Consider the following 21,487-nt stretch of genomic DNA (forward strand, 5'->3'; position numbering starts at 1 on the left):
TCTGCTGGAGAGGTGGAGGTGACAAGGTGCAGGTGCTAGGTGAGGTGGGACATGCTGCGCTAAGCCTGATCTGGAGTAGGTGGGCTGAAAGGAAAGACCTGCCGACGCTACCCTGGCGCCGCCTGCTGCCGCACCTGCCCGGGTCGCGCATCCGTAAAGGTGCCTGACGAACTGAAAACCATCACCATCCTGCTGAACGTCGACAATCTTGCCCCTCCCTCCAAGGCAGAGACAGACAACCCAGTCTGTAATTCACCTTGGACGTGCGCAAGGGGGACGATGACAACTCCGCCGGGCTGAACTCATTCTACGCTTTCTGCTGACCGGATCCCTCCGTGCCACCTTACGACGCCGTCTACCATGGCCGACAACCCCGACGAGCCGTCGCAGAATGCGCTGGCTTCGACGTTCCCGAACCCGCCCCCGTTCTGGCGGCAATTCACGGCCGAGAACGTGGGACGAATCGAAGAACTGCGCAAGTCCCAGGCCGAGAAGGATGGCGTCGCCGTCAAGGACCTACCTGCTCGCCTGCCGAATATTCCCGAGGAGCTGATGCACCTCCAACCTCCAGCCGAGCCAGCTACTGGGACTTGGAAGGTCCTGGGAGGCAACTACACGGTATAATTGCGTCTGTCCCAGCCCATGTCGATGGCCATTAGCTGACGCTCTGCCTAGCTCGACGACAAACTACCGTCCCTGGAGGAAGGAGAGATCAAACGGCTTGTGCCAGCACATTCCGAAGAAAAGGATGGCAAGCACCTCGACCGTGCATTCGAGCTCAAGAAAATGGCCAAGTCTTTACTCCTCAACTTCCTTGAGCTGGTCAGCGTCATGGCCGTTATGCCAGACGACGTAAGCACCTCCCTGTGCCTCACCAAACCCACCAAATCCATTACTGACGTTTGACAGGCGGCCGCCAAAATCGATGACCTCCGCACCCTATTCATCAACTTCCATCACGTCCTCAACGAATACCGACCCCATCAGGCCCGCGAATCGGCCATTGCGATGATGCAGTCCAAACTCGACCGTACACGAGCCGAGACTGCGGCAATCAGAGCACAAGTGGACAAGGCGAAGCGTGTGCTCGAGGGCCTGGGCAGCTTAGACACCCCCAAGGTCCCACAAGCGACGGCATCGACTCTCGAGGGAGAGCTAACACAGACGGAGCTCAAGAGTTATGGCACGGTACGAGAACACGAAGTTTGGGATGCCGCAGACGCGTTGTTTCTCTAGAACAGGACAGATACGGTGCCGGGCATGGTGCCACGAGGAAGTTGCAGCGTCAGGGTCGGCGAACAGTGCAGCTGGCAATCAAGTGCCAGATAGTCCCTTTAACCGGTTGGATGGAAAGAAATTTCTTGAAGGGACGGAACTACCAAATCATCACTGTTGTTTGGGCAGTAAGGGCGACAGCTGGATTTGATACCCATTTGAAAACGGGGCAGAGGAACATTTGGCATTCACGATCACGTGCATTGGAATGGGAATAGAAGATTTCAAAAGCAACTCATAAACTCATATCAGGCAAGCTGTGGTTGCCGCCAACACCAATAACAAGGCTCTACAACACGGTATCAATATCGAACGAACCGTTCATCAGATCCAAGCACACCCCCCAAAAGATTCATCGGTGACGCTTTACATGACGGTGCAGGGAATGGGGATGCAGCAGCATTCGTAGCCATCGCACTCTATGCATCAAAAGTCGGTTAGCCTCAACCCCTTCCCAGATCTGTGGCATCCAGTATTGAGCTTACCGATGCACTTGGTCTTTCCGCCAGTAGCCTCGGCGGGCTTGACGATGCTGCCGACAATGGAGGTGGCAGCGCTGCCGGGTCCGTTACGGTTGACGAGGCCGGAAGAAGCAGATCCGCAAGCCATTGTGAAGTTTGTGTAAATCGGTTATGGAGTGATTGTTCTGGAGATGTTCGTTAGATCACGACCGTCGAAATAGGGGGGGATCAGTGGAGTGACGTCACGTCAGCAACTCACAATAGGCGTAGAAGGGCAGAACGCGAAAGTTGCCTCTGGATGGAATGGACGTTGAAGTGTGATGGGGAGAAGTTGGAAAAAGCGCTTCTGAGACGGAATAATAAGGTAAATTAAGCACAACACCAATGCTTCCCAAAAGGAACACAAAAAAGCGGTTCCGGGGGGACCAGCCTTAAATAAAATGCTTGTCGCTGCTCGTCTGCTTGAAATCCCCAAGGTCCCGTGTTTCTAAATCCAGGAGTTGTCGTCATGTTGGTGGGTCCTGTACAGCTCAGTTAGCGGCGACCAGTGGGCAGCTCGCTCAGTGTGTGGCTGAACAGCAGCAATTCGTCGTCGTCGAACTGGACCTGGCTGGACTGGACGCTTCTAGCCTCTAGCACAGCCAACCAGTGGCAGTGAAGCTCTATCGTATGCACGAAGTACACAGCCAGGTGGGTAGGGGGAACCGGGAGGTGGGAGTGACGTTCAAGGGTGAGCTGGGCTGTCTGCGCCGTCAGCGTTCTAGCTGACTCGTTGCGACTCCAGTGCTGGAGATGACCGAGATGAGATCTTGGCAGGGTCTTGCGATACCTACCTACGGATAGCATGATCAACTTCAAGTCTTCGACACTCGTGCGGTCACTTCGGCATTGCTACTCAATACTTTGCTCACCGCCATGGTCAAAATCTTAATTGTTTGCGACCAATAGCATACCGGTCGACCAGAGACGATCCAGTTACGCAGGAAAACCCAACTCTAAGTTGAAGCGGCTCGGGCCTGAATCTGAACCAGTTCCCTTGGCACGACACACGTCTCACTGGTTCTCAAGTCTCATTGCGCTGCAAAGGTCCGAAAAGAGAAGCCTGCCTTGGATTGTGACTCTGACACTGCCTGGAAAATAGTATGAACACTCAATGAAACTCTTTGCTTCTCAACGGCCGAGTTTCCCACGACGGGAAGTGGTATCTCCAACCTCAAGAAACTCCAATGTGAATACTCCGACACACAAAATATGTACTCTGGATACCGCAGACTGAAAATGAAGGATAGCTAAACTCAAGCTGGCGGCGCAACCCCCTGAGGCCCCGCAGCTGGCACACCTCCAGTCTTGCCAGCGACTGGAGGCTGCTTTTCAAGCAGCTGGCTCAAATGCTGCAAGTCCTCTCTGGCTTTCGGGTCCCTCTCATATATGCCCTTGATCACCTCCCATTCTGTGCGTGTCATTGCGTGAGCATGTGGCATCAAAAAGGGAACAGTCCTGCTATTGACAAGGGGGCCCAATACCTCATGAGCCAGAGCTTGACCCTCGCGTTGGCGACGTTCCTGATTGGCCTCCGGGCCTCGGTCCGCGGTGTAACCCGCCGGTGGTTGACCCGGGGGCACAGCTTGGTGTGCGCCCTGTGTGGGATGCTGCTGGGGCCCATGGGCGTTGTGTCCGGCAGGAGGCTGACCTGGATGCTGGAACGGTCCCTGAGGAACCGTCGGAGAGAAGGCGGGGCCTGATATCGAAGGATGCCTTGGAAATCCACCCTGTGTTGGCGTTGGGGAATTTGTGACCGGTGACTGGGTGGCACCCACTGGCGGTTGGCTTGGTCTAGAAGGATTCCGATAAACGAACACACCCAAGAGCATAGGCTCAGTTCGCTTTTGCGGTACGAAGTTGTCCGCCAAGTTCAACAAGAACTCGGGTACGTTGCCTTCACCTGCAGGGACCGGGACGAGATATGTGTCGCGTACATTGCCCAAGCCTTTGTCACCGATAACGGCGTAGCGCTTCTTGTTGACAAAGTACTCGAAGAGGGTCTGGAACTCCTGGCGAAACGTGTCAGAGGCTGGTGACAGTGCCACGACGACGATATCGGTCAAGTCAGCATATCGCAAACCGCAGAGGTATTCGATAGCTTTCTGCTCGTCAATGCGCCCGGCCACCGTTAGCTTCTTCGGAATCAAGCTCGTCCAGGGCAAGTTGATCGCTCTCGAGAGGTTGGCCCCCGCAACATACTTGGCAGCGGCCGGGAAGTCGGCGATGGAGCTCATGACAAGATGGCCCCGCCAAACCACATCTGGATCAGTTTCGTCCGTCGGCGAGTACGGAGGGGAGTCTGTCTCGTCCTGAAGCAGTCTGTCAACATCGGGGTCAACGCCAGGCCCGTGAAGCGGTGCCGATGGCCGACGAGTGTGGGACCCCGTAGGTGTCTTCGCAAAGACCTTGTTAATGTCGAAGTCGGGGTGTTTCGGGGACTGTCGAGCTCCTTGTGTGTCGATCTGAAGACCTCCATGCGCAGGCAACTCTACAGAGTTGTCATACCGTTGCTCGCCGTCTGTCTTGTCTGCGCCTCCCTCCCGGCCACTAGGCCTCCTGATGAACGACCGTGCTTCGTCAGACTGCTGGAAAGAGTCGTTCTCGACGATTTCCTCGCCCTTGTGCGTGCGGCGAACTCGGGGACCCTCGTCGGTGATGAGAATAGACTGTTTCTCAGAGATGGCCTTCAACTGCGCGTTGGCATCCTGTCTCTCCTTCGTGGCCAGCTCATCGGCGGTCATCGTGGCCAACATTGGAGGCGACAAGGTGCGCTTCACCAATCGTTTCGTCAAATCAGCATTGATCTTCATGTTGGCGTACAGTGCTCTGGCCTGGGCTGCGTAGTGGCTACGATCGGGATGCGTATCGTGAACCGCACGTTCGATCTCGAGGGCGAGACGCTCTGCCTTAGCCGCGACGGTGGTATCTTTTGGCAGTGTCACACTCTTGTCCTTGACGGCAGCCGTGAGTATAGCACTAAGGGCCTTCTGGAGAAGCTGGGCAGAGCCTTTGCGATCATCCGGGAGGTCCGCGACCTTGGCGGTCAAATCCGCCGGCGCTGTGTACTCAACAATGGGGGCTTCGGGCTCGGCAACCTTGCGAATCTTGGGGGCAGGAATCTGAGTGGTCTAGGGTCAGCAATTTTCTACTCAAGGGCGCGATACTGCCACTTACCTTGGTTTCCTTCTCTTCATCTCGAACCTTACGCTTGCCCGTGGTGGCTTTGGCGCCACTATCCTTCTTGTCCTTCTTCTGGTTGGTCTCTGAAGGCGCGGGGGAGTCTTCGGCCTTGCTACTCCTGGCATCCTGTGACAAGTCTTCCCTGGGGTCGCTGGCGCGCTTCCCAACCCTGCCGCCCTTCTTTTTCTTCTTCTTCTTCTCGGCTTGTTCGTCCTCGTAGGCCTTCCTCCGCGCTTCCCAAGGAAGTTCTCCCTTGGCCATGGCGGACAGAAGCTCCTTGTGATCCTGCGGCGCACATTGCTCGCAGTAATAGTTCTTAGGGAGGTCCTCAGAGAAGACACTCATCCCCATACAAACGTTGTGCTGCCAGGCGCCGCATTTGTCGCAGGCAATCCAGGGCTCCTCGGAGTCGCCATCCTGCTCTGTGGCGCCGCAGACGCAGCGAATGATTTCATCCTCGGGCTCTTCTTCCTGCTTCTTCTTTCTGCCGCGCTTCTTGGGAGGCTCGATCGGTTGGTCGTCGAAGGCCTTGGTATGCTGGCCCTTAGTCGCGCGCACCGAGCGGCGGGGTTCCGGTTCTGCGCGCACCATCTTGGTCAGTCTCTCGTGGTCGACGACGACTTGAAAGTGTAGCAACAGTTTTGTGAATCCTGAGGAACAGGAGGGCGCGAAAGGATTGGCGAGGTAAGGTGGCAGGCGGGGTTGCGCGACGGGAGCTGCGATACTTACCGGACATGTTCGCTTTGTCGTAAGCGGGAAGGGCAGCTGTATTGCGTCTGGCTCCCTTCGCTACCTAGCTAAGGTATGCAGTGGCGCGGGGATGTGGCTTTCAAAATTGGGCTTTAATCTGTATGTCGATTCGGTGCGAGGAAGGGTGGTTCTCTCTTAAGCATGCATTGGTTTTTTCACAACGAGAAAAAGAGCTAAGATATGTGACCCATCCACCACGCGCCGCGAAAGGTCCCAAAGCTGTTGCTCAACGCGAGCGCCGGGAACGCGGTTTCCCTTCCCAGCAGTCCGTCGAAGGCTCGGTGCGTACAAGACGGACAGAGAGTTGTCGCGCAATTGAGTTTGCTACAACCGAATCAGGGTCCAATATGGTTGTTGAGGTGTTCGCGTGCCGCTTTTTTCTGGCTGCGTGAGGTGGATTGCAAGAAGGGAGCTTGCGCAAAGGTGGAGGTGATGCGAGTGGGCTGGCGTGCGATGCGATAAAACGGCGCGAGGTTGGGGGGAAAATGCCGAAGCACCTCCACTTATTGGAGTTACTTATGTAAGCCAGGGCCGCCGGGCCTGCACCTTCAGTTCCTGCCCGGATGCTGGGAATGGCCCGTGCGCCAGCAGGGTGGCGGGGCTGAGTAATGGATGTTGCCTCAGGCGTGAATTACAAGAACACTGACCGTTCGGGCTTGACCGAAAGCTCTCGGTGAAAGGCAGGGCCGCAGTTGCTCTCGGCTAAAGCTCGGCCCAATCACGTCGCAGCTTACCTAGTTCCCGGCCTTACCTCAGCTGGGGTCCAGGCTGGCTGGGCAGGCGCAAGCTAACGCGTGCATCGATTGCCTGGAGCTTCAAGCTGCACCCAAAGTGACAGCCTTCCCTGCAATCGACAAACAATCCATTCCGCCTCGCATCAAATCGTCCGTGTCGTCGACCTCAACCCGAGCTAACTTGCACCACCAACACATCACTCGGAACCAGTTGACGACGATTTGGTCTTTCGCCCGCCATGTCTCGCCGTTACGATTCCCGCGTATGCCCATCCCGTCCCCCGCTCTTCCCTTGCCTGCGTGCCCACTGGGTCTACCATATACCAAGCAATAGCAAGCTCACATACCTTTTTCCCTCTAGACAACCATCTTCTCTCCGGAGGGCCGTCTCTACCAGGTTGAGTATGCGCTCGAGGCCATCTCCCACGCGGGTACCGCCATTGGCATCCTGGCCAAGGACGGCATCGTCCTCGCCGCAGAGCGCAAGGTGACGTCGAAGCTGCTGGAGCAAGACACATCGGCTGAGAAGCTCTACATCGTCAATGAGTAGGTCACGTTCTCGAAAACAACACACCAGTCCAAATCTGACGCTCCTTCCCTCTTTAGCAACATGCTCGCTGCCGTCGCTGGAATGACCGCCGACGCCAACATCCTCATCAACTACGCCCGCCAGGCCGCCCAAAGATACCTCCTCACCTACAACGAAGACATCCCCTGCGAGCAGCTTGTTCGGAGACTGTGCGATCTGAAGCAAGGCTACACACAACACGGTGGTCTCAGACCTTTCGGTGTCTCCTTCATCTATGCCGGCTGGGATCCCCGCAGACAGTTCCAGCTGTACCAGAGCAACCCCTCGGGCAACTACGGTGGATGGAAGGCGACGGCTGTTGGTGCTAACCGAGCGAGCGCCGAGAGCTTGCTGAAGCAAGATTACAAGGAGGATTGCACCCTGAAGGAGGCGTGCGGAATGGCGGTCAAGGTTCTCAGCAAGACAATGGACTCAACGAAGTTGAGCGCCGAGAAGCGTAAGTCATTACTACCCCTGACACTTCATGCATGCTCTGATCACCTGCGACAGTCGAGTTCGCCACGGTTGGACAGACGGAAGACGGCAAGATCTACCACCGCCTCTGGACGGCGGAGGAGATCAAGGCACTGCTCAAGGAGCACGACTTGGCGAAGGACGAGTCCACGGAGGACAAATAATGGCATAACGAGGATCAAAACATAGATAGGGCGTGATGGTTGCCCTTTACCCTGATGTACCAATAGAACTGATGCCCCCAAACCCAGGCAGACCGCTGCCAAGATGCCCATGCGTTGCCGGGGTATCCTTGGTATCCTTATGAGAGAACTGTGACAATTACAGCGATGTATGAAATCATACCAGAACAGACGAAGCAAGCGCAGAATGATAACAGAGGCAGACGAGATAATGGTACAAAACGATGCAAGAAAAGCTTAGATGTGCTGGCTGGCGCTGTTTCGATGCCGGTGCTGATGCTGGTGACGATACTGACGATACCTTATTGTTTCATTCGAACTCTACGGCGGACCCTACTCCCTGTGATTAGCGTCTCTGCCTGTCTAGCTGGGTCATCTCGTAGCCTACGTCGGGTCGTGAATCCCCAGCTTCCTCCTCGTCCCGCAATCGATTCCATCCCGTCTTTGGCTCCGAACCCGGATATGGATGCGGCTCATGGCAGTCCTTGGCATTCAGTCTCGGCCAGTGTCGTCGATAGCTCCAATACGCAACGACCCATCCCAACAGGGACCCAACACATACGTCGTAGACATCATGTCGATAGTCCTCGCACCGACTGATGGCGATCAAAGCGGCTCCAAGGAGAGGCAAGAGGCATACCAGAGCCCTGCTCAGATCGCGGCCACCGCTGTTATGACGGAAGATGTGCAATTGGCCGGCAAGGAAGATGCTGAGGAATCCAAGACCGGCGAAAGAGAAGGATGAATGACCAGACGGGAACGATCTCCAACCGTCGTGCAGTAGATGGTGCGCTTTCTCGGTGCAGACATCAATCGTAACCAAGACGTCGGGCTTGGTGCCAGCTGCTGGCTTGCACCGAGCCAAGAGGTCGGGTCGCGGTCGGCCTACTGCGTTCTTCACAAGGTCCGTGATGAAGGAGGTCATGATGACTGAAATGCCGAGACTCAAGTACGTAACCTCATGCTTATGAGGCGAGGCCTTGGTCATCAAGTTGTAGACAATCAAGACCGCTAACGGAACAAACAGAGCATACACGAAGTTCATGTCTTTTGCCGTCTGTCAGTATCGCTTGATCTCTTGGTTGGTGTTATTGGACGAACTCACAGACTGGCACGCGCTCGACTTCCGCATGAGGGTATGAGATGTGCAGGTCGTTAATGAAGAACATGCGATGAAACGGCTCGAGGAATACCAGCATCTAAATGAAAGGTTCGTGAGTTGTGCGAGGCAAACAGAGGCGTATACAACGTACGGTCATCCAACCACCAACGAGGATGGCGAAGCCCAGGTAATCCGGAGCATGGGTTCTCTAGTATCACAGTCAGATGAGGCGTAAGTCTTCTGTTGTCAATTGAAGGTAAACAAACCTTCCAAAATCTGGAAAAGGCGGATGCAACAGCATTGCCGCTGGACCCAGCACGTCCAGGAGCCATAGGGAACGTTCAAAGTTCACCAAGCAAGTTCGCAACACTTCTATGCATCGACAACTCGTGTATTGATGAATGGAAGTTGGAGATGTGACAGAGAGCTCGGCTGAACCGCCCAATGTGCAGAGCGGGATGGGCAACCTGGACTCTGGCTCCCAGGCGGCAACAGCGACTTGAACTGTCACTTGACCAAATTGCAGAGTCCCTGAACCAATGATCTCTCAAGCTGGAGGAAGCTCAAGGGGGTGTTCAGCGTTGGATTGAGTATGTGGCGTCTTTAGTTGGAAGATACGACAGCTGGTCACTCGACGAGCTGCGACGGCTCGGAGATACAGGGGTCATTGGGCCAGCTGAGCAGCAGCCCAGGCTTCCTGGGCTGGACCTTCCTACCTGAAGATGGGTAGGGATCTTATCTTATCGGCAGCCGAAGTTTTACCGCCTCTGATTCGTCACTGGGGGAAGCTGTCAACCTCCAAAAATCAACAACCAATTTTCTTAGGCATTGACGACAACAGGTTGTTGACGATCGCGTCGTCCGTCTAGCATGCTCCGGTCAACGTACAAGCCCTCCGCGAACGCGCCGGTGGCGCCGCCGCCTCTTCTTCCCGGATGGACGGAGCACACGGCGCCGACAGGGCACAAGTACTACTACAACGCCGAGACGAAAGAATCGACATACACCAGACCCGGCGCGCCTGATGCCGCCGCCGCCGCTCAATCGCCCGCAGTACCGTCGGCCTCAGCCAGCTTCTTCCAATACCAGACGATTCCTCAACTCTCCGATCCGAACGTCGCGAACGCGTACCTGGCGCAGTACAATGCGCAAAATCAGCCACCCGCCGCGCAGCGAGGCGGGTTCGGTCATGGAGGCAGGGGTGGTCGGGACGGTGGTCGTCCACGTCCGGAGCCTATAGACAAGCCCAAGTCAAAGACTGCCATCCCCGGCCATGAGCCATGGATTCTCGTCGAAACCAAATACAGCCGGCGCTTCGTCTACAATCCTGTCAAGAATGCCAGCTACTGGCGCATCCCCGAAAAGCTCATGCCGGGCATTCTGGAGCTCGACAAGGCCAGGATACGGGAAAAGGCAGGCATCCAAGACGGTGCGTCTGAGAGCAAAGACGCGACCCCCACGACGCAGCCGAAGCCTTCCCGTAATGTTAGCGAGGCCGCGCCCCAGGACGACAATGACGACAGCTCGGAGTACGAGGAAGTCGAGGTCACAGACGACGAGGCGGAAGGCGAGGATGGAGAGGACGGTCACCACTCGAAGCGACAACGCACAGAAGATCCGGCCGATGACGCACCGGTGGAGTTCAGCGAGGCTGATATTGCCTTCCAATTACAAGCAATGGGCGAGGCGTACGGACTCGACCCTGGGGAGTATGACGACGGAAATATGGACGAATGGCCCGAGGGTGCAGAGGGCGTGGAGTTCTCCCAGGATGATGCCGTTGCACTTTTCAGGGACCTTCTGGACGACTTCAACATCAACCCATACAACACGTGGGAAAAGCTTATCGAGGACGGGCACATCATCGAGGACCCGAGATACACAATCCTCAACACCATGAAAGCAAGGAAAGAGGCATGGCAGGAGTGGTCCAAGGACAAGATCAGAGAGATCAAAGAGCTGCGGGCAAAGGAAGAGAAGAAGGACCCTCGGATACCGTACATGACGCTACTGCAGGAGAAGGCATCGCCCAAGCTCTACTGGCAGGAGTTCAAGAGGAAATTTCGCAAAGAACCGGCCATGACGGACCCTTACGTCAAGGACAAGGACCGCGAGAAGTGGTACCGGGAGCACATCAATCGTCTCAAGATGCCCCAACAAACTCTCAAGACTGACCTCGCTGCGCTTCTCAAGTCACTGCCACTCCCTGCGCTCAACAACAAGACGAATCTGTCGCGCCTGCCGCCGCAGCTGCTTGTTGACATCAGATACATCTCTTTACCGCCGCAGGTCAGGGATCCTCTGATTGAGGCGTACATCCAGACTCTAGGCCCACCACCGGAAGGCGAAGCGACAGCGGAAGAGGATGAGGCCACGCGAAAGGCTAAGGAAGCCAGGGACAGGAGAGAAAAGGCACTGCAGGAGCATGAGGAAAAGGTCGCAGAGCAGAAGCGCAAGCAGCAACGGAGTCTAGAGATGGGCAAGGCCCGGCTGCGGGAGGAGGAGCGCGAGATTGAACGGGCGATGCAGGTTGGCAAACGTGGTCTACAGAGCCAACTTGCGAGCGTTCAGCGGAACGATGCCGATGCATCATAGTCAGCGTGGGGCTGGGCAGCAATTAATTAACTAGGAATCCAAATAATCTAGACGGCATTTTTGTCTGTCACCACATCGATCCCGCCCGTTCATTGTGACGGCCTGTCGCTAGCAGCCACAGATAAAGCTACTAACATAAGCAGCATTAAAATAATCCGGTCATTCTATCTCTTCGCCGACTGCTGCAGGAACCGTGTTTCATGCACACCCGGGACGGCTTCACCACCCACACCGCCTCTTGATTACATCAAACCAACTCGAGCCTCACCAGACGCGTCATTCACAGCCAGTCCAGAGAACAAGACACGTTCAACGGTCCGATTGCAGTAGGTCAGCGACGGAAACCTACTGTTTCTTCCCTTCGCCAATTATACGCATTACACAATTGTGAATCTCGGCGAAATCATTCCTGTCAGCAACACCGGACGTGCTCAAGAATACGCTTGAACCCTCGGATCCTTCAGCCACAACCGGCATCGCAGTCAGCGTTCCTCACGTCGGACCATGACACTTTCCACGAAAGATTAGAAGAAACAGCATGTTCGGATCGACCACCGCTGCAGTCACCACACGTGCTGTGCATCAGTTCCTGTCATGACACCAATGACACAATCATGCCGCGTTTGCGCGGGCCAAGATCGACTGAACATCGGCGGCCTGGCCATTGGTTCGTTCGTCGGCCACTCGGTCACTCGGTCACCGTTCCATGGCCGTGCTCGCACATCCCCAAGCACAGCTCCGTAGATGCAAGACAGACGCAAGAGACAAGCCCGACAGGAGAGAACGCCATGTCGATGGTTCCGTTAAATGACAGACGCCGCCTGTCATCTTCCCGGCTTTTCTCGATTTCTGAAGTCTAGCCGTTGGCTTACACACAAACTCTTCGATTTTTAAGATCATTGATCCTGCGACAGCCTGAGACACATCATGGGGGCAACAACATTCACATTATTCGGCCTCGTGGCCTTGGGTAAGCTTTCCAATTTTCTCCGACAGTGAGCATTGACTAATATTGCATCAGCCTCAATAGTAATGGCCCAACAGTTCCCAAATTTTCCAGGTAATGGAAATGGAAATGGGAATGGCGATGGAAACGGTTTTGGAAATGGCTTCGGAGGGAACTTCGGCAACTTTGTGGGCTTCAACATCCAGGAGGCGATGCAGATTCGGAGAACACACGGCGTGTTGGGAACCATTGCCTTCGTCATCATCTTCCCCGTCGGCTCGATTGCGATGAGGCTCGTCCCGGGACGCTTCGGTTGGATCGTGCATGCCCTCATCCAGATGGCCGGATTCGTTCTCTACATCGCTGCCGCCGCGCTGGGTATTCAACTCACTCAGATGGTCAGGCTAGGCGGAACAAGTCTGGTGAGTATTACCAGCTTTTTGTATGCGGTTCCAATGACTGACCTGCATTTAGTTCGAGATCAACACTATCAATTTCCACCCCATCATTGGCCTTGTACTTTTGGCTATCTTCTTCTTCCAGCCCATCTTCGGATATATCCACCATGTCCAGTTCAAGAAGTACGGTCGCCGCCAGTTCTGGTCTCACCTGCACCTTGTTATCGGTCGCGTCTTGATCCCCCTTGGCATCATTAACGGAGGTCTCGGTCTGTACATTTCCAACTCACCGAGAGAGTTCAAGATCGCCTATGCTGTCCTAGCGGCCGTTCTTGGCGTGTCGTGGATTTTGATTGCTGCCGTCAGCGAATTCCGTCGCAGTCGCCAGCCGCGCACGGTCGTCGTGGAGGATGACAAGAGAGCGGCAGCTCCCCAAATCCCGCTGGGGCCCATGCCGCCGCAGATCGACACGAGCCGTGGTTCATCGGTCTCGGATCCTTACCGCAAGGTTTAGATGTTTCGATATGTATGATTAATGACAAGCAAGTGTGTCAAAATGACATCTGAAATGTTTTTTCCAACATGGGAACAGAAACACATCGGTTGTTGGATGCGAAAGAGATACATATTTCCAGGGCATGTTGTTTCTTTCACGATGGTAGGGAGTTGGGTTTGGCGTTGAGATATATCCGGCATGTAAGACAGTCAATTAGATGAAGAAGAAACGAACATCTTCCACAAATTCACACTTACCCTGGTGGCATCAACCAACGTACGTATCGCAAAGATGGTGGATTCATTTGATACGGATTGAAAGAAAATTATCAATCCGACTCGGTAGCCGTGGAACGACATACATACCTGCCAACATAGTGGAAAGCAGCTTCAGGAGCATGCGAAGGACTGGACCGGTTGAATTAGACTGGCGCTACTTTGATGGACCCGAGTAAGTAGGAAAAAATCAATGGTTCGTTTGATTGACTACTGGGGAGAGCAGGAGGAGATTTGCATCTTGACCGATTCACTTGAGAAGGTAGAAGTACACCAGAGGGATGCTATCAACATACACCAACGAGAAGCACCAATGTCCAGTATGAAGGATACGGGAAAACGATCATTTGAAGCCTCTCTTTCGGTACAAAAAACATACCTGATACTTATCTCGCGCGATGCGGGCAAAGGAGGAGGAGGGCGGCAAGAGATCAAGCAACAATTTCAGTGCAGAAGAGATGGCGAGAAACGACAAGCTGGAAGCGATGGCACCATGTAGCGAGTGGAGGTCGGGGATGCTGACTTCGATTTCACCAGATAGTGCTGTGTTATCAAGCTATCGGCTTTGAACCGTGTATTGCCTGAACGACATCTTCCACGATCGCAACAACAGCTTCTTGACTATTACATGGTCTTGTGAGGTCGAATTTCTTTGACAGAACGTGTAGATTCTAGTTTCAGTCGTCAGCAAGATAGCTTCGCTGGTTTCCTTGATTGAACACTGCCGTTTACGCCGCATAATCAAATTTCAGTGGGAGTGCTGACCCTAACCTATATTCCGTAGCCCACGAGATTCCAGCAGATCATTAGTAAATACTAACTTGGGCATGTTAAGCGCCCGTTGCATCATTTGACACGTCACTTTGCACAGCAAATTACACGCAGCAGGGCCTGGGTCCCTCTTCCAAACCGACTCATCACATATATCGTACATAGTCTGCTCAGATTCTTGACCACCGTGTTGCCAAGAGACTCCCCTTGGTTCCACACAACGTATGTGCGCTTTCAATCAGCCTGATTGCGTCTTCGAGTTTGCGTTCGCGAGATTCCCGCGACACTAAGGGGCGACAGACTGCTGGTTGAGTCGTGTGTCACGCCATTTACCAATATGGCAGGCGAAGTCGAGTCGTGGAATTGCCAGCTCTGCCATGCGCGTCAGGGATGGAGGCAGTTGGATGCTACCAAAGACTCAGGAGTGCCCTATTGTCGTGCAATATCTTCCATTGAGAAAGCTGACGTATGTCGCGTCGGCAACTTCAGAGTGTCTAAGCTGAGTTCAGACTGAAGGGATATCACGAAATGGTGAATGGAGAGATTCAGACTCGGCGTTGAAATCTAGGCTCCTTCCTACTTTCGACCAAGGGCCATCAGAGACCCGGGTGACGCTTAGCTTCCCGGTTCGGAAGTACTTGATGTGTTTCCGCGATGACCCGTTGGCAGGAAGTTCAGGAATCATGCTCCGAGCTGCGAGACTATCCCGGGGCAGTATACTTGGGATCGTTCTTGAAATCATCGGTTTACCGTAATTAGTCTCCCTGAAAGTGTCCGCAGAACCACTTGATGTAAAGCGCTTTCAAGACGAGAATCCTTTAAGGCAACCCCTATTCACAGCATCCCCGCCGTATCTGCTGCGCTATTTGAGAGAAATTGCGGGGGCTGTGAGGTTGACAGAAGTCACGCACAGGGGAGCTCTTCTCTTCAATCTAGACTTGGCTAAGTCATGCGTAGGGACATACGAAAACCATCACGGGACAAATGTGTGGCCCGGATCGGCCACAAGGTAGACCGTTATCTCCTGTGGATACAGAAGTTCTCGTCAAAACCGTGCCAGCCAGCAGGCATGCCTCTCGGCTCGAGACCCATTGACATCGGCGATACGGAATGAGAGATTAAAGAATCAGACATGACGGTGGCTTCTCCGATATTAGATTGTGTTGTATGTCAGAAGGCGACGAGTCTGAACCCCAATCGATTTAGCTTATACGGACTAGAGGTTTCCCGGCTTCCGCATACCATAGTCAAAGCCGATTGACTGTCATTTTGCCATTGAAAGTTTAGAACAATAACTCTGGGGCTCTATCAATTCTACATTGTTCGGGGAAAATTAGTCCCCTCTGACCGGCGCAGACTGGAAACGAGGACAACACTTAGCACAAGAGACATTCGTGATTCCGGCAGCAATGCACGGCCGGTCAGGAACGGGGCTACCAGGATTTTGCGGGCGGCCGAGAACACGGCGCTCTTCGGCATTGAGAACACCAAGACAGCCAGAAGTAGAAGGACGTGGTGTCGAATCAAGGGCTCGATAGCGGCAGTAGACCGCTCTTTGTGGAACAAGAGGGGCTGGACGTACCAAGAGATAGTTCAGTCGCAGAGACGGCTGTTGATAACCGACCATCAGGTCATCTTCGCATGGTCTGTCTCGGCTACAGAGGAATAACCGGACAGGGATTTTGGTTAAGTAGAACCAGTCAAGTCAAATGCTGGTTCCGAAACCGAATACAGCAGGTTTGAGCGGACGAGAAGCCGATCACTTTGCTTCGAAGTTATGGGAAACTGTGAGTGGCCACAATACTGGGAAGATGTCGGTGTGTTCCTAGGTAGATTGCCAATGCTCTTCACTTGCGGAGTACTGAACTAGGTAGATAGTCATAACTCGTGACAGCTTCCTTCAAGATCAGACATCTTCATCGCCCTCACAAGATACCAGCAACGTTCCCAGCAACACATTAGTGATGCGTTTCTTGCATGGACCGCCCGAAATTAGCTCACCCAGTGGTTGATGTGGAGTTGCGAAGGTGATCATGCGAGACAAGGTAATGTCCTACAACTTCTTTACTTCCAGGCTAAAGCTTCGTCCGTCCGGTTCGAGATTTTGTTGGGTATTTGGAAGAAGGATCGACCAGATGATTTGTTAGAAGTGACAAGACTCTTAGGCTCCTACTACTACGAAGATCCTGACATAAGTTTTCAAATGTTACAAGCAGAGAAACTCAGGATAGAGCGCGAGGGAGCATCGCAAAAATTGCTCGTCAGGCGGAGCTGCCGCCGCATACGCGCCAAGAAAAGAGGAGACCTGCGACCTGGAGCAGCGACCTGGTCCGGAACAGGTGCCCTCGCAGCCCGCGGCAGGCAATGGACCAGTCGCACATCAAGGCCGAGGCCGAAGGCTCGCCGTTTTATTCCCAGGCTCCATTGTATTCAACACTACCGTAACCTCGCAGAGGATCAAGCGCATCGAAGGGCCGGAGGGCAGTCCGCACCGGCGTCAGGATGCGGCAGTGGTGGCACTGCAGACAACAGAAGAGGACAGTAGCGTCGAGCTCGTTGACGTGGCGATCAGTACCGAAAGCGGTGAGGCGGTGGGCGGTATGAATCAGGTGAGTCTGGGTTGATGTGCCAGAGTCTGCCGATGGCAGCCGGTGGTCATTCGAATTCATCGTGATCTGCAGGGCGCTGGACATCGTGCAATGTTCGGAACGGCTTGCTTCTGTGCGTGAAAGGAATAGATTGTGGAGGTTACACGACATCAGGATAGAGCGGTTGGCCTGCTCGGCCTCTGCTGGCTGACACAGAGAGATGAGAAAGACGTGATGTACTTACAGATGGACAGAATGTAACCCCAGATAAGAAGTAGTTCTGCTTTGTTGAGAGAGGGGATGTTTCTGGAGTTGAAGACGCAGATTTGATGTGTCAAAGTCCAACCAACAAGAAATGTTTACGTCTTAAGAACAAGGAAGAAGTGGATGTCGGAGTGGCTCCGACATCGTGTGGGCTCGATCGGCCTGCGCAACATTCACGCGCCCCGAGGTGGGTTAGGTTACACAAGCTCAGTTGACAGAAAACGGTCTGCCGAAGAAGCCCACAAAGACCGGCGTTGGCATGGGAGGATGTCCACAACACCAGCCAATGATCCGATTCAACCGATTGAATAGATAGGGGTCCGGAACAGCGTAGACAGTTGAACAAGCCTGTTCCTCTGAGGACACGTGGGCGAGGTCATTCAAAGATGGGTTGAACTGAATATCGTACCATTTTGCGCGAAAAGAGAACGACAAGGCAGCGACAGCTGGCATACCAATAGCAAATGAAGAAGGTCAAATTGTCAACTCAGCGCGCTGCGACGCTACATATTAAAGACGACATGTTCCCCAGCTAGAACGACGGATCAGTCCGGCTCTTTGACACTACTAATCTCAGGGCTTGCCAGCCACCTTCACGACCCGCGGAGCCGGGCATGATCTCCGGAATTTGAAGGCGCCATCGCGGCTGGGCAAGATCTAAGCTGAACGAGAGTTTCCTTCCACTCCGCACACACCCGTTTTCTCCTCGGTATCTAGTATCAAACTGCGAGGGGTTCACCTTCGGCAGGCAGACCGACCTCCAAAGTATATTCGCTCACAGACCTCTTGCCAAGTTGGGGAGATCTTGTTCATGATCGTGAATCTCGTCTTTCACATTTGGAGGTTTGGCACTTCCAACCTATCAGAGCTAGTCTCACCTCCTCTTGCCATATCGAGTACCCCGTGAATGCACGAGGGGACCGGCACCGAGCGCCCGGGAGATAAGTGAGACATGCGCCGAAGGAAGCACACCCAATCGAAGACCTAGGATCTGGGACTTGTTGTAGTATAGAAAACAGGGCTGATAGTTGCTCCCACATACCGCCTGGTCCACGTCCCAAACCCCCGGCGCCGCCATCAGATCTGACTCTGCATGGGACTTTTTCAAGCTCACGATCTGGGCTGAGCTAGACCGGGCTAGGTTGACCGTCGGGAGGTCGCCTGACCAGTATAATCCTTACCAGCGAACGTGCAAATCGAGGCGTTCGTTCAATCTGAAAACAACAGAGAAATAACTCTCTGCGCGGCACAACTTTCCGAATAAGAAAGCCCCTGTGGCTCAACAGCGGAGGTCTCCTGTTCCCTATTCAATCAATGCTCGTCAAGTCCGGCCGGCCGGCGCCCACAAGCAACTAGCTCACACCCCTCATGACATAGCCAAGATACCAACACAGCCTTTGGATTGGACAACAACAGGTAAACCCCTGATCCATGGACGTCAAATGTCAAGTTGAGTGATGATGCTGCCCACGCCTGCCCACCCCCTCCACTCTGAATTTTGCCTTTCTGCCCATGTTCTTTCGTTCCCCCGTTTCACTAGCCCCAAGTCCGTCCAAAGACTAAAATCTACAACGGTGTGAGAGGCTAATGCCCCCCTTCGGAGCTGGAGGGATGGCGCACACGCCGCCGTGCGAGGGTGACTCTGGCCGGCCGTGGTCCCACACGGATCAAATGCCCCTGGGGGCCAAAAATTGGTGAGGACCCCGTCTCGAGTCCTTGACGCCGAGTCTCCAGTCAGACGAGAAGTACTGTGCAGTAGAACGCCTTCTCGAGAGAAAATGTTTGGAATCATTGACGGAGAGGCCGGGCAAGGTTTTTATTTTTCCTTCCCTTCACCGAATTCCTATCCCCTGTTCCTCGCCGTCGAGGAGGGGGAAAGACGCCATAAAAGTAAGAATGCGTCAACGCGGACTGGTGGAAGACCGGCTCGGCTCTGTACTGCTTACGCGGTACACTCTCTGCTTCGTTTAACCACTCACCCTTCACCTATTCCTTATTTTGGTGCCATCCCAGCCGGCCAGCCTCTCAGGGCCGAGGACAGGAAATCATGACCGCAGCTGCTGCCTTATGACTGTTAGCATGACATCAATTGGTCGAATGGCGAACCACGCAGGCGATTGAGGCTCAAAATCCGTTTTCATGGTACTCGGTCTTCCACCAATACGCGGAGGTGTTCTGGAACACTGTACACCCATGAGTCTATTAGCTATAAAGAGTCATTTCGAAGCAAGGGGTATTGGGGCCCTCTAGAAAGCTACATGCAGTTATCAGACCGATGTCGACGGAACGGAAAAAAGGAAGCAAAATGAGCCGACTATTCAGCAGTCCCGACCCCCAGGAGACCATCTCTTCGTTTCCAAGCGGGAAGGCCATCCAAGTCCAGGAGGTCATCGGTTCTGAACCGGTCAGCGAGCCGGCCATGAATCGACGTATCAACCGGAAGATGGACATAGCGCTACTCCCTCTTCTTTCCCTTCTTTATCTTTTCAATGGCCTTGACAGAGGAAACGTGGGAAATGCTCAGACTCAAGGTGCGTTGAAGCGAGCCTCCGCGACATGAATCTTGAACTAAGTCACATCACTCTTGGAATTGCTAACATACCATCTCTCCTCAGGCTTTACCACGGACATCGGAGCTGTTCCAGATGATCTCAACCTCTCAGTATCTCTATTCTTCATCACTTTTGTTTTGTTTCAGCCCCCTTCCGCAGCTGTTGGTCGATGGCTGGGGGCGAAGCACTGGATCCCCATAATGATGGTTGGTTACACAAGCAGGAACCAAGCCCAAAACCCGAACCCAAATTCCCTAACGAACGAACAGATATGTTGGGGATTCATTACCTTGGTTCAAGCATTCATCAAAGGCCGAGGTATGTCATTTTTGCTATTGACTATGGGGATTGTCTAATCCGCGTGCGTCAACAGGCGCTCTCATTGCCACCCGCCTCCTGATCGGCGCTTTCGAAGCAGGTTTTTATCCTACGGCTGTGGCCTACCTCTCTTTCTTCTACAGTAGATACGATCTTGCTGTCCGAGTCGGTCTTTTCTACGGACAATATGCGGTTGCTGGTGCTTTTTCTGGGGCAATTGGTACGTTGACAAATTTGACAAAATCTCTGTCGCTGTGGTTCCGCAACAGTTTCACGATGCGTTTCGCGGCATTTTCTTCGATGACCACGAAAGGAGAACCATCGCTACAAACCCCAGAAATTTTGACAGAATCACGAGTGTTGAAGTGAAGCCCTGAGAGGTTGGATGTTCGTGCTGACGCAGAATAGCCTACGGAGTCTTCCATCTGCGCGACGGTCCTTTCAAAAACTGGCAATATCTGTTCATAATCGAAGGAACTCTGACAATCTTCTTCGGCCTCTTCGCATGGTTTCTGCTGCCATCTGGTCCCGGATCAGCCTGGTTTTTGACCCTGGAAGAGCGCGAATTCGCAGCGGAGCGGATGAGACAGGAGAACGCATTGTTCGTCGAGCACACATACGGCCAGAACGGAATCGAGAACGATAGACTGAAGAAGCGAGATTTTATCGAAACATTCAGAGACTGGAAATTTTGGTATGTTCTAGTATTTAACATCTGCGCCAGCGTTCCGGGGCAGGCGTTCTCGGTGTTTCTCCCGCTTGTCGTCCAGGGGCTCGGATACTCGTCCATCGAAGCAAATTTGGTATGTTGAAGGAATCGGATCTGCAGGATATCGGAACTGACTGTTCGACAGATGTCTGTTCCACCGTACGTTTGCGGCGCGCTCGGTCTATACTTATTTGCACTGAGCTCAGACTATCAGTTCGTCTTCCAGACCATTCCAGACTTGGCATTTGTCCGTTGACAGTTGGATAGCAAGGAACGTGGCTATCATATCGTGGGCGGCATTGTCATTGCACTTGTTGGCTTAATCGCAACGGTCACCGTCGAGTCACACGCCGGAAAATACGCGGCGCTCTGTGTGCTCCTCCTTGGTAGCTATATTGCTGCGCCTTTGACAGTTGCTTGGTTAAGCGGAAACAATCCAGGTACGCATGGGGTTCACTCCTTTGAAGAATCAAGATCACTTGACTAACCTAGCGTTCAACAGAACCCGGCAAGAGATCCCTCATCCTCGGCGTAAACGGTTTCGGAAACCTTTCTGGCGTTATTGGCGCGCAGCTGTACCGCGATCGTTACAAGCCGAACTACAAATTACCCTTCTACGTGACCTTGGGTTTCGTGGCGGTGGCGCTCGTTGGATATATTTCATTCAGGTTCATCTTGGTGTCTATCAATCGCAAGAAGATTCAGATAATGCGACATAAAACCCAAGAAGACATCGAGAGGGAACGTGTTGACAATACACGATATGCCGACACGAAGTGGACATTCATCTATGGTCTTTGACGAGGG

The 21,487-nt window shown here is 53.6% G+C and overlaps 7 protein-coding genes across 7 annotated transcripts; 5 read left to right on the plus strand and 2 right to left on the minus strand.

Moving 5' to 3' along the window:
- Positions 1-360: 360 nt before the first annotated feature.
- Positions 361-1,236, plus strand: CkaCkLH20_01581 (RNA polymerase ii mediator complex protein; the record flags this gene model as incomplete). The annotated part of the gene is made up of 3 exons (XM_038884300.1): positions 361-618; positions 676-852; positions 910-1,236. 3 exons carry the CDS (start codon positions 361-363, stop codon positions 1,234-1,236), a joined length of 762 nt encoding a protein of 253 aa, XP_038750000.1.
- Positions 1,237-2,270: 1,034 nt separating this feature from the next.
- CkaCkLH20_01582 (SPOC domain-containing protein) lies at positions 2,271-5,549 on the minus strand (the record flags this gene model as incomplete). The annotated part of the gene is made up of 3 exons (XM_038884301.1): positions 2,271-2,476; positions 3,598-4,897; positions 4,953-5,549. The coding sequence occupies 3 exons, from the start codon at positions 5,547-5,549 to the stop codon at positions 2,271-2,273; spliced, it is 2,103 nt and encodes a 700-aa protein (XP_038750001.1).
- A 1,132-nt stretch (positions 5,550-6,681) lies between these two features.
- Positions 6,682-7,648, plus strand: CkaCkLH20_01583 (proteasome subunit alpha type-4; the record flags this gene model as incomplete). Its single annotated transcript, XM_038884302.1, has 4 exons — positions 6,682-6,753; positions 6,804-6,988; positions 7,049-7,467; positions 7,521-7,648. 4 exons carry the CDS (start codon positions 6,682-6,684, stop codon positions 7,646-7,648), a joined length of 804 nt encoding a protein of 267 aa, XP_038750002.1.
- A 364-nt stretch (positions 7,649-8,012) lies between these two features.
- On the minus strand, positions 8,013-9,100 carry CkaCkLH20_01584 (pap2 domain protein; the record flags this gene model as incomplete). Its single annotated transcript, XM_038884303.1, has 4 exons — positions 8,013-8,713; positions 8,772-8,865; positions 8,920-8,976; positions 9,035-9,100. 4 exons carry the CDS (start codon positions 9,098-9,100, stop codon positions 8,013-8,015), a joined length of 918 nt encoding a protein of 305 aa, XP_038750003.1.
- A 538-nt stretch (positions 9,101-9,638) lies between these two features.
- Positions 9,639-11,363, plus strand: CkaCkLH20_01585 (ff domain protein; the record flags this gene model as incomplete). Its single annotated transcript, XM_038884304.1, has 1 exon — positions 9,639-11,363. The coding sequence occupies one exon, from the start codon at positions 9,639-9,641 to the stop codon at positions 11,361-11,363; it is 1,725 nt and encodes a 574-aa protein (XP_038750004.1).
- A 927-nt stretch (positions 11,364-12,290) lies between these two features.
- CkaCkLH20_01586 (uncharacterized protein) lies at positions 12,291-13,221 on the plus strand (the record flags this gene model as incomplete). Its single annotated transcript, XM_038884305.1, has 3 exons — positions 12,291-12,333; positions 12,385-12,731; positions 12,784-13,221. The coding sequence occupies 3 exons, from the start codon at positions 12,291-12,293 to the stop codon at positions 13,219-13,221; spliced, it is 828 nt and encodes a 275-aa protein (XP_038750005.1).
- Positions 13,222-19,406: 6,185 nt separating this feature from the next.
- CkaCkLH20_01587 (major facilitator superfamily transporter) lies at positions 19,407-21,481 on the plus strand (the record flags this gene model as incomplete). The annotated part of the gene is made up of 7 exons (XM_038884306.1): positions 19,407-19,632; positions 19,717-19,971; positions 20,027-20,191; positions 20,380-20,774; positions 20,826-20,893; positions 20,948-21,120; positions 21,183-21,481. The coding sequence occupies 7 exons, from the start codon at positions 19,407-19,409 to the stop codon at positions 21,479-21,481; spliced, it is 1,581 nt and encodes a 526-aa protein (XP_038750006.1).
- Between the last annotated feature and the right edge of the window lie 6 nt (positions 21,482-21,487).

The sequence above is a fragment of the Colletotrichum karsti genome, assembly GCF_011947395.1.
Source record: "Colletotrichum karsti strain CkLH20 chromosome Unknown Scaffold4, whole genome shotgun sequence".
Taxonomy (NCBI): Eukaryota; Fungi; Ascomycota; class Sordariomycetes; order Glomerellales; family Glomerellaceae; genus Colletotrichum; species Colletotrichum karsti.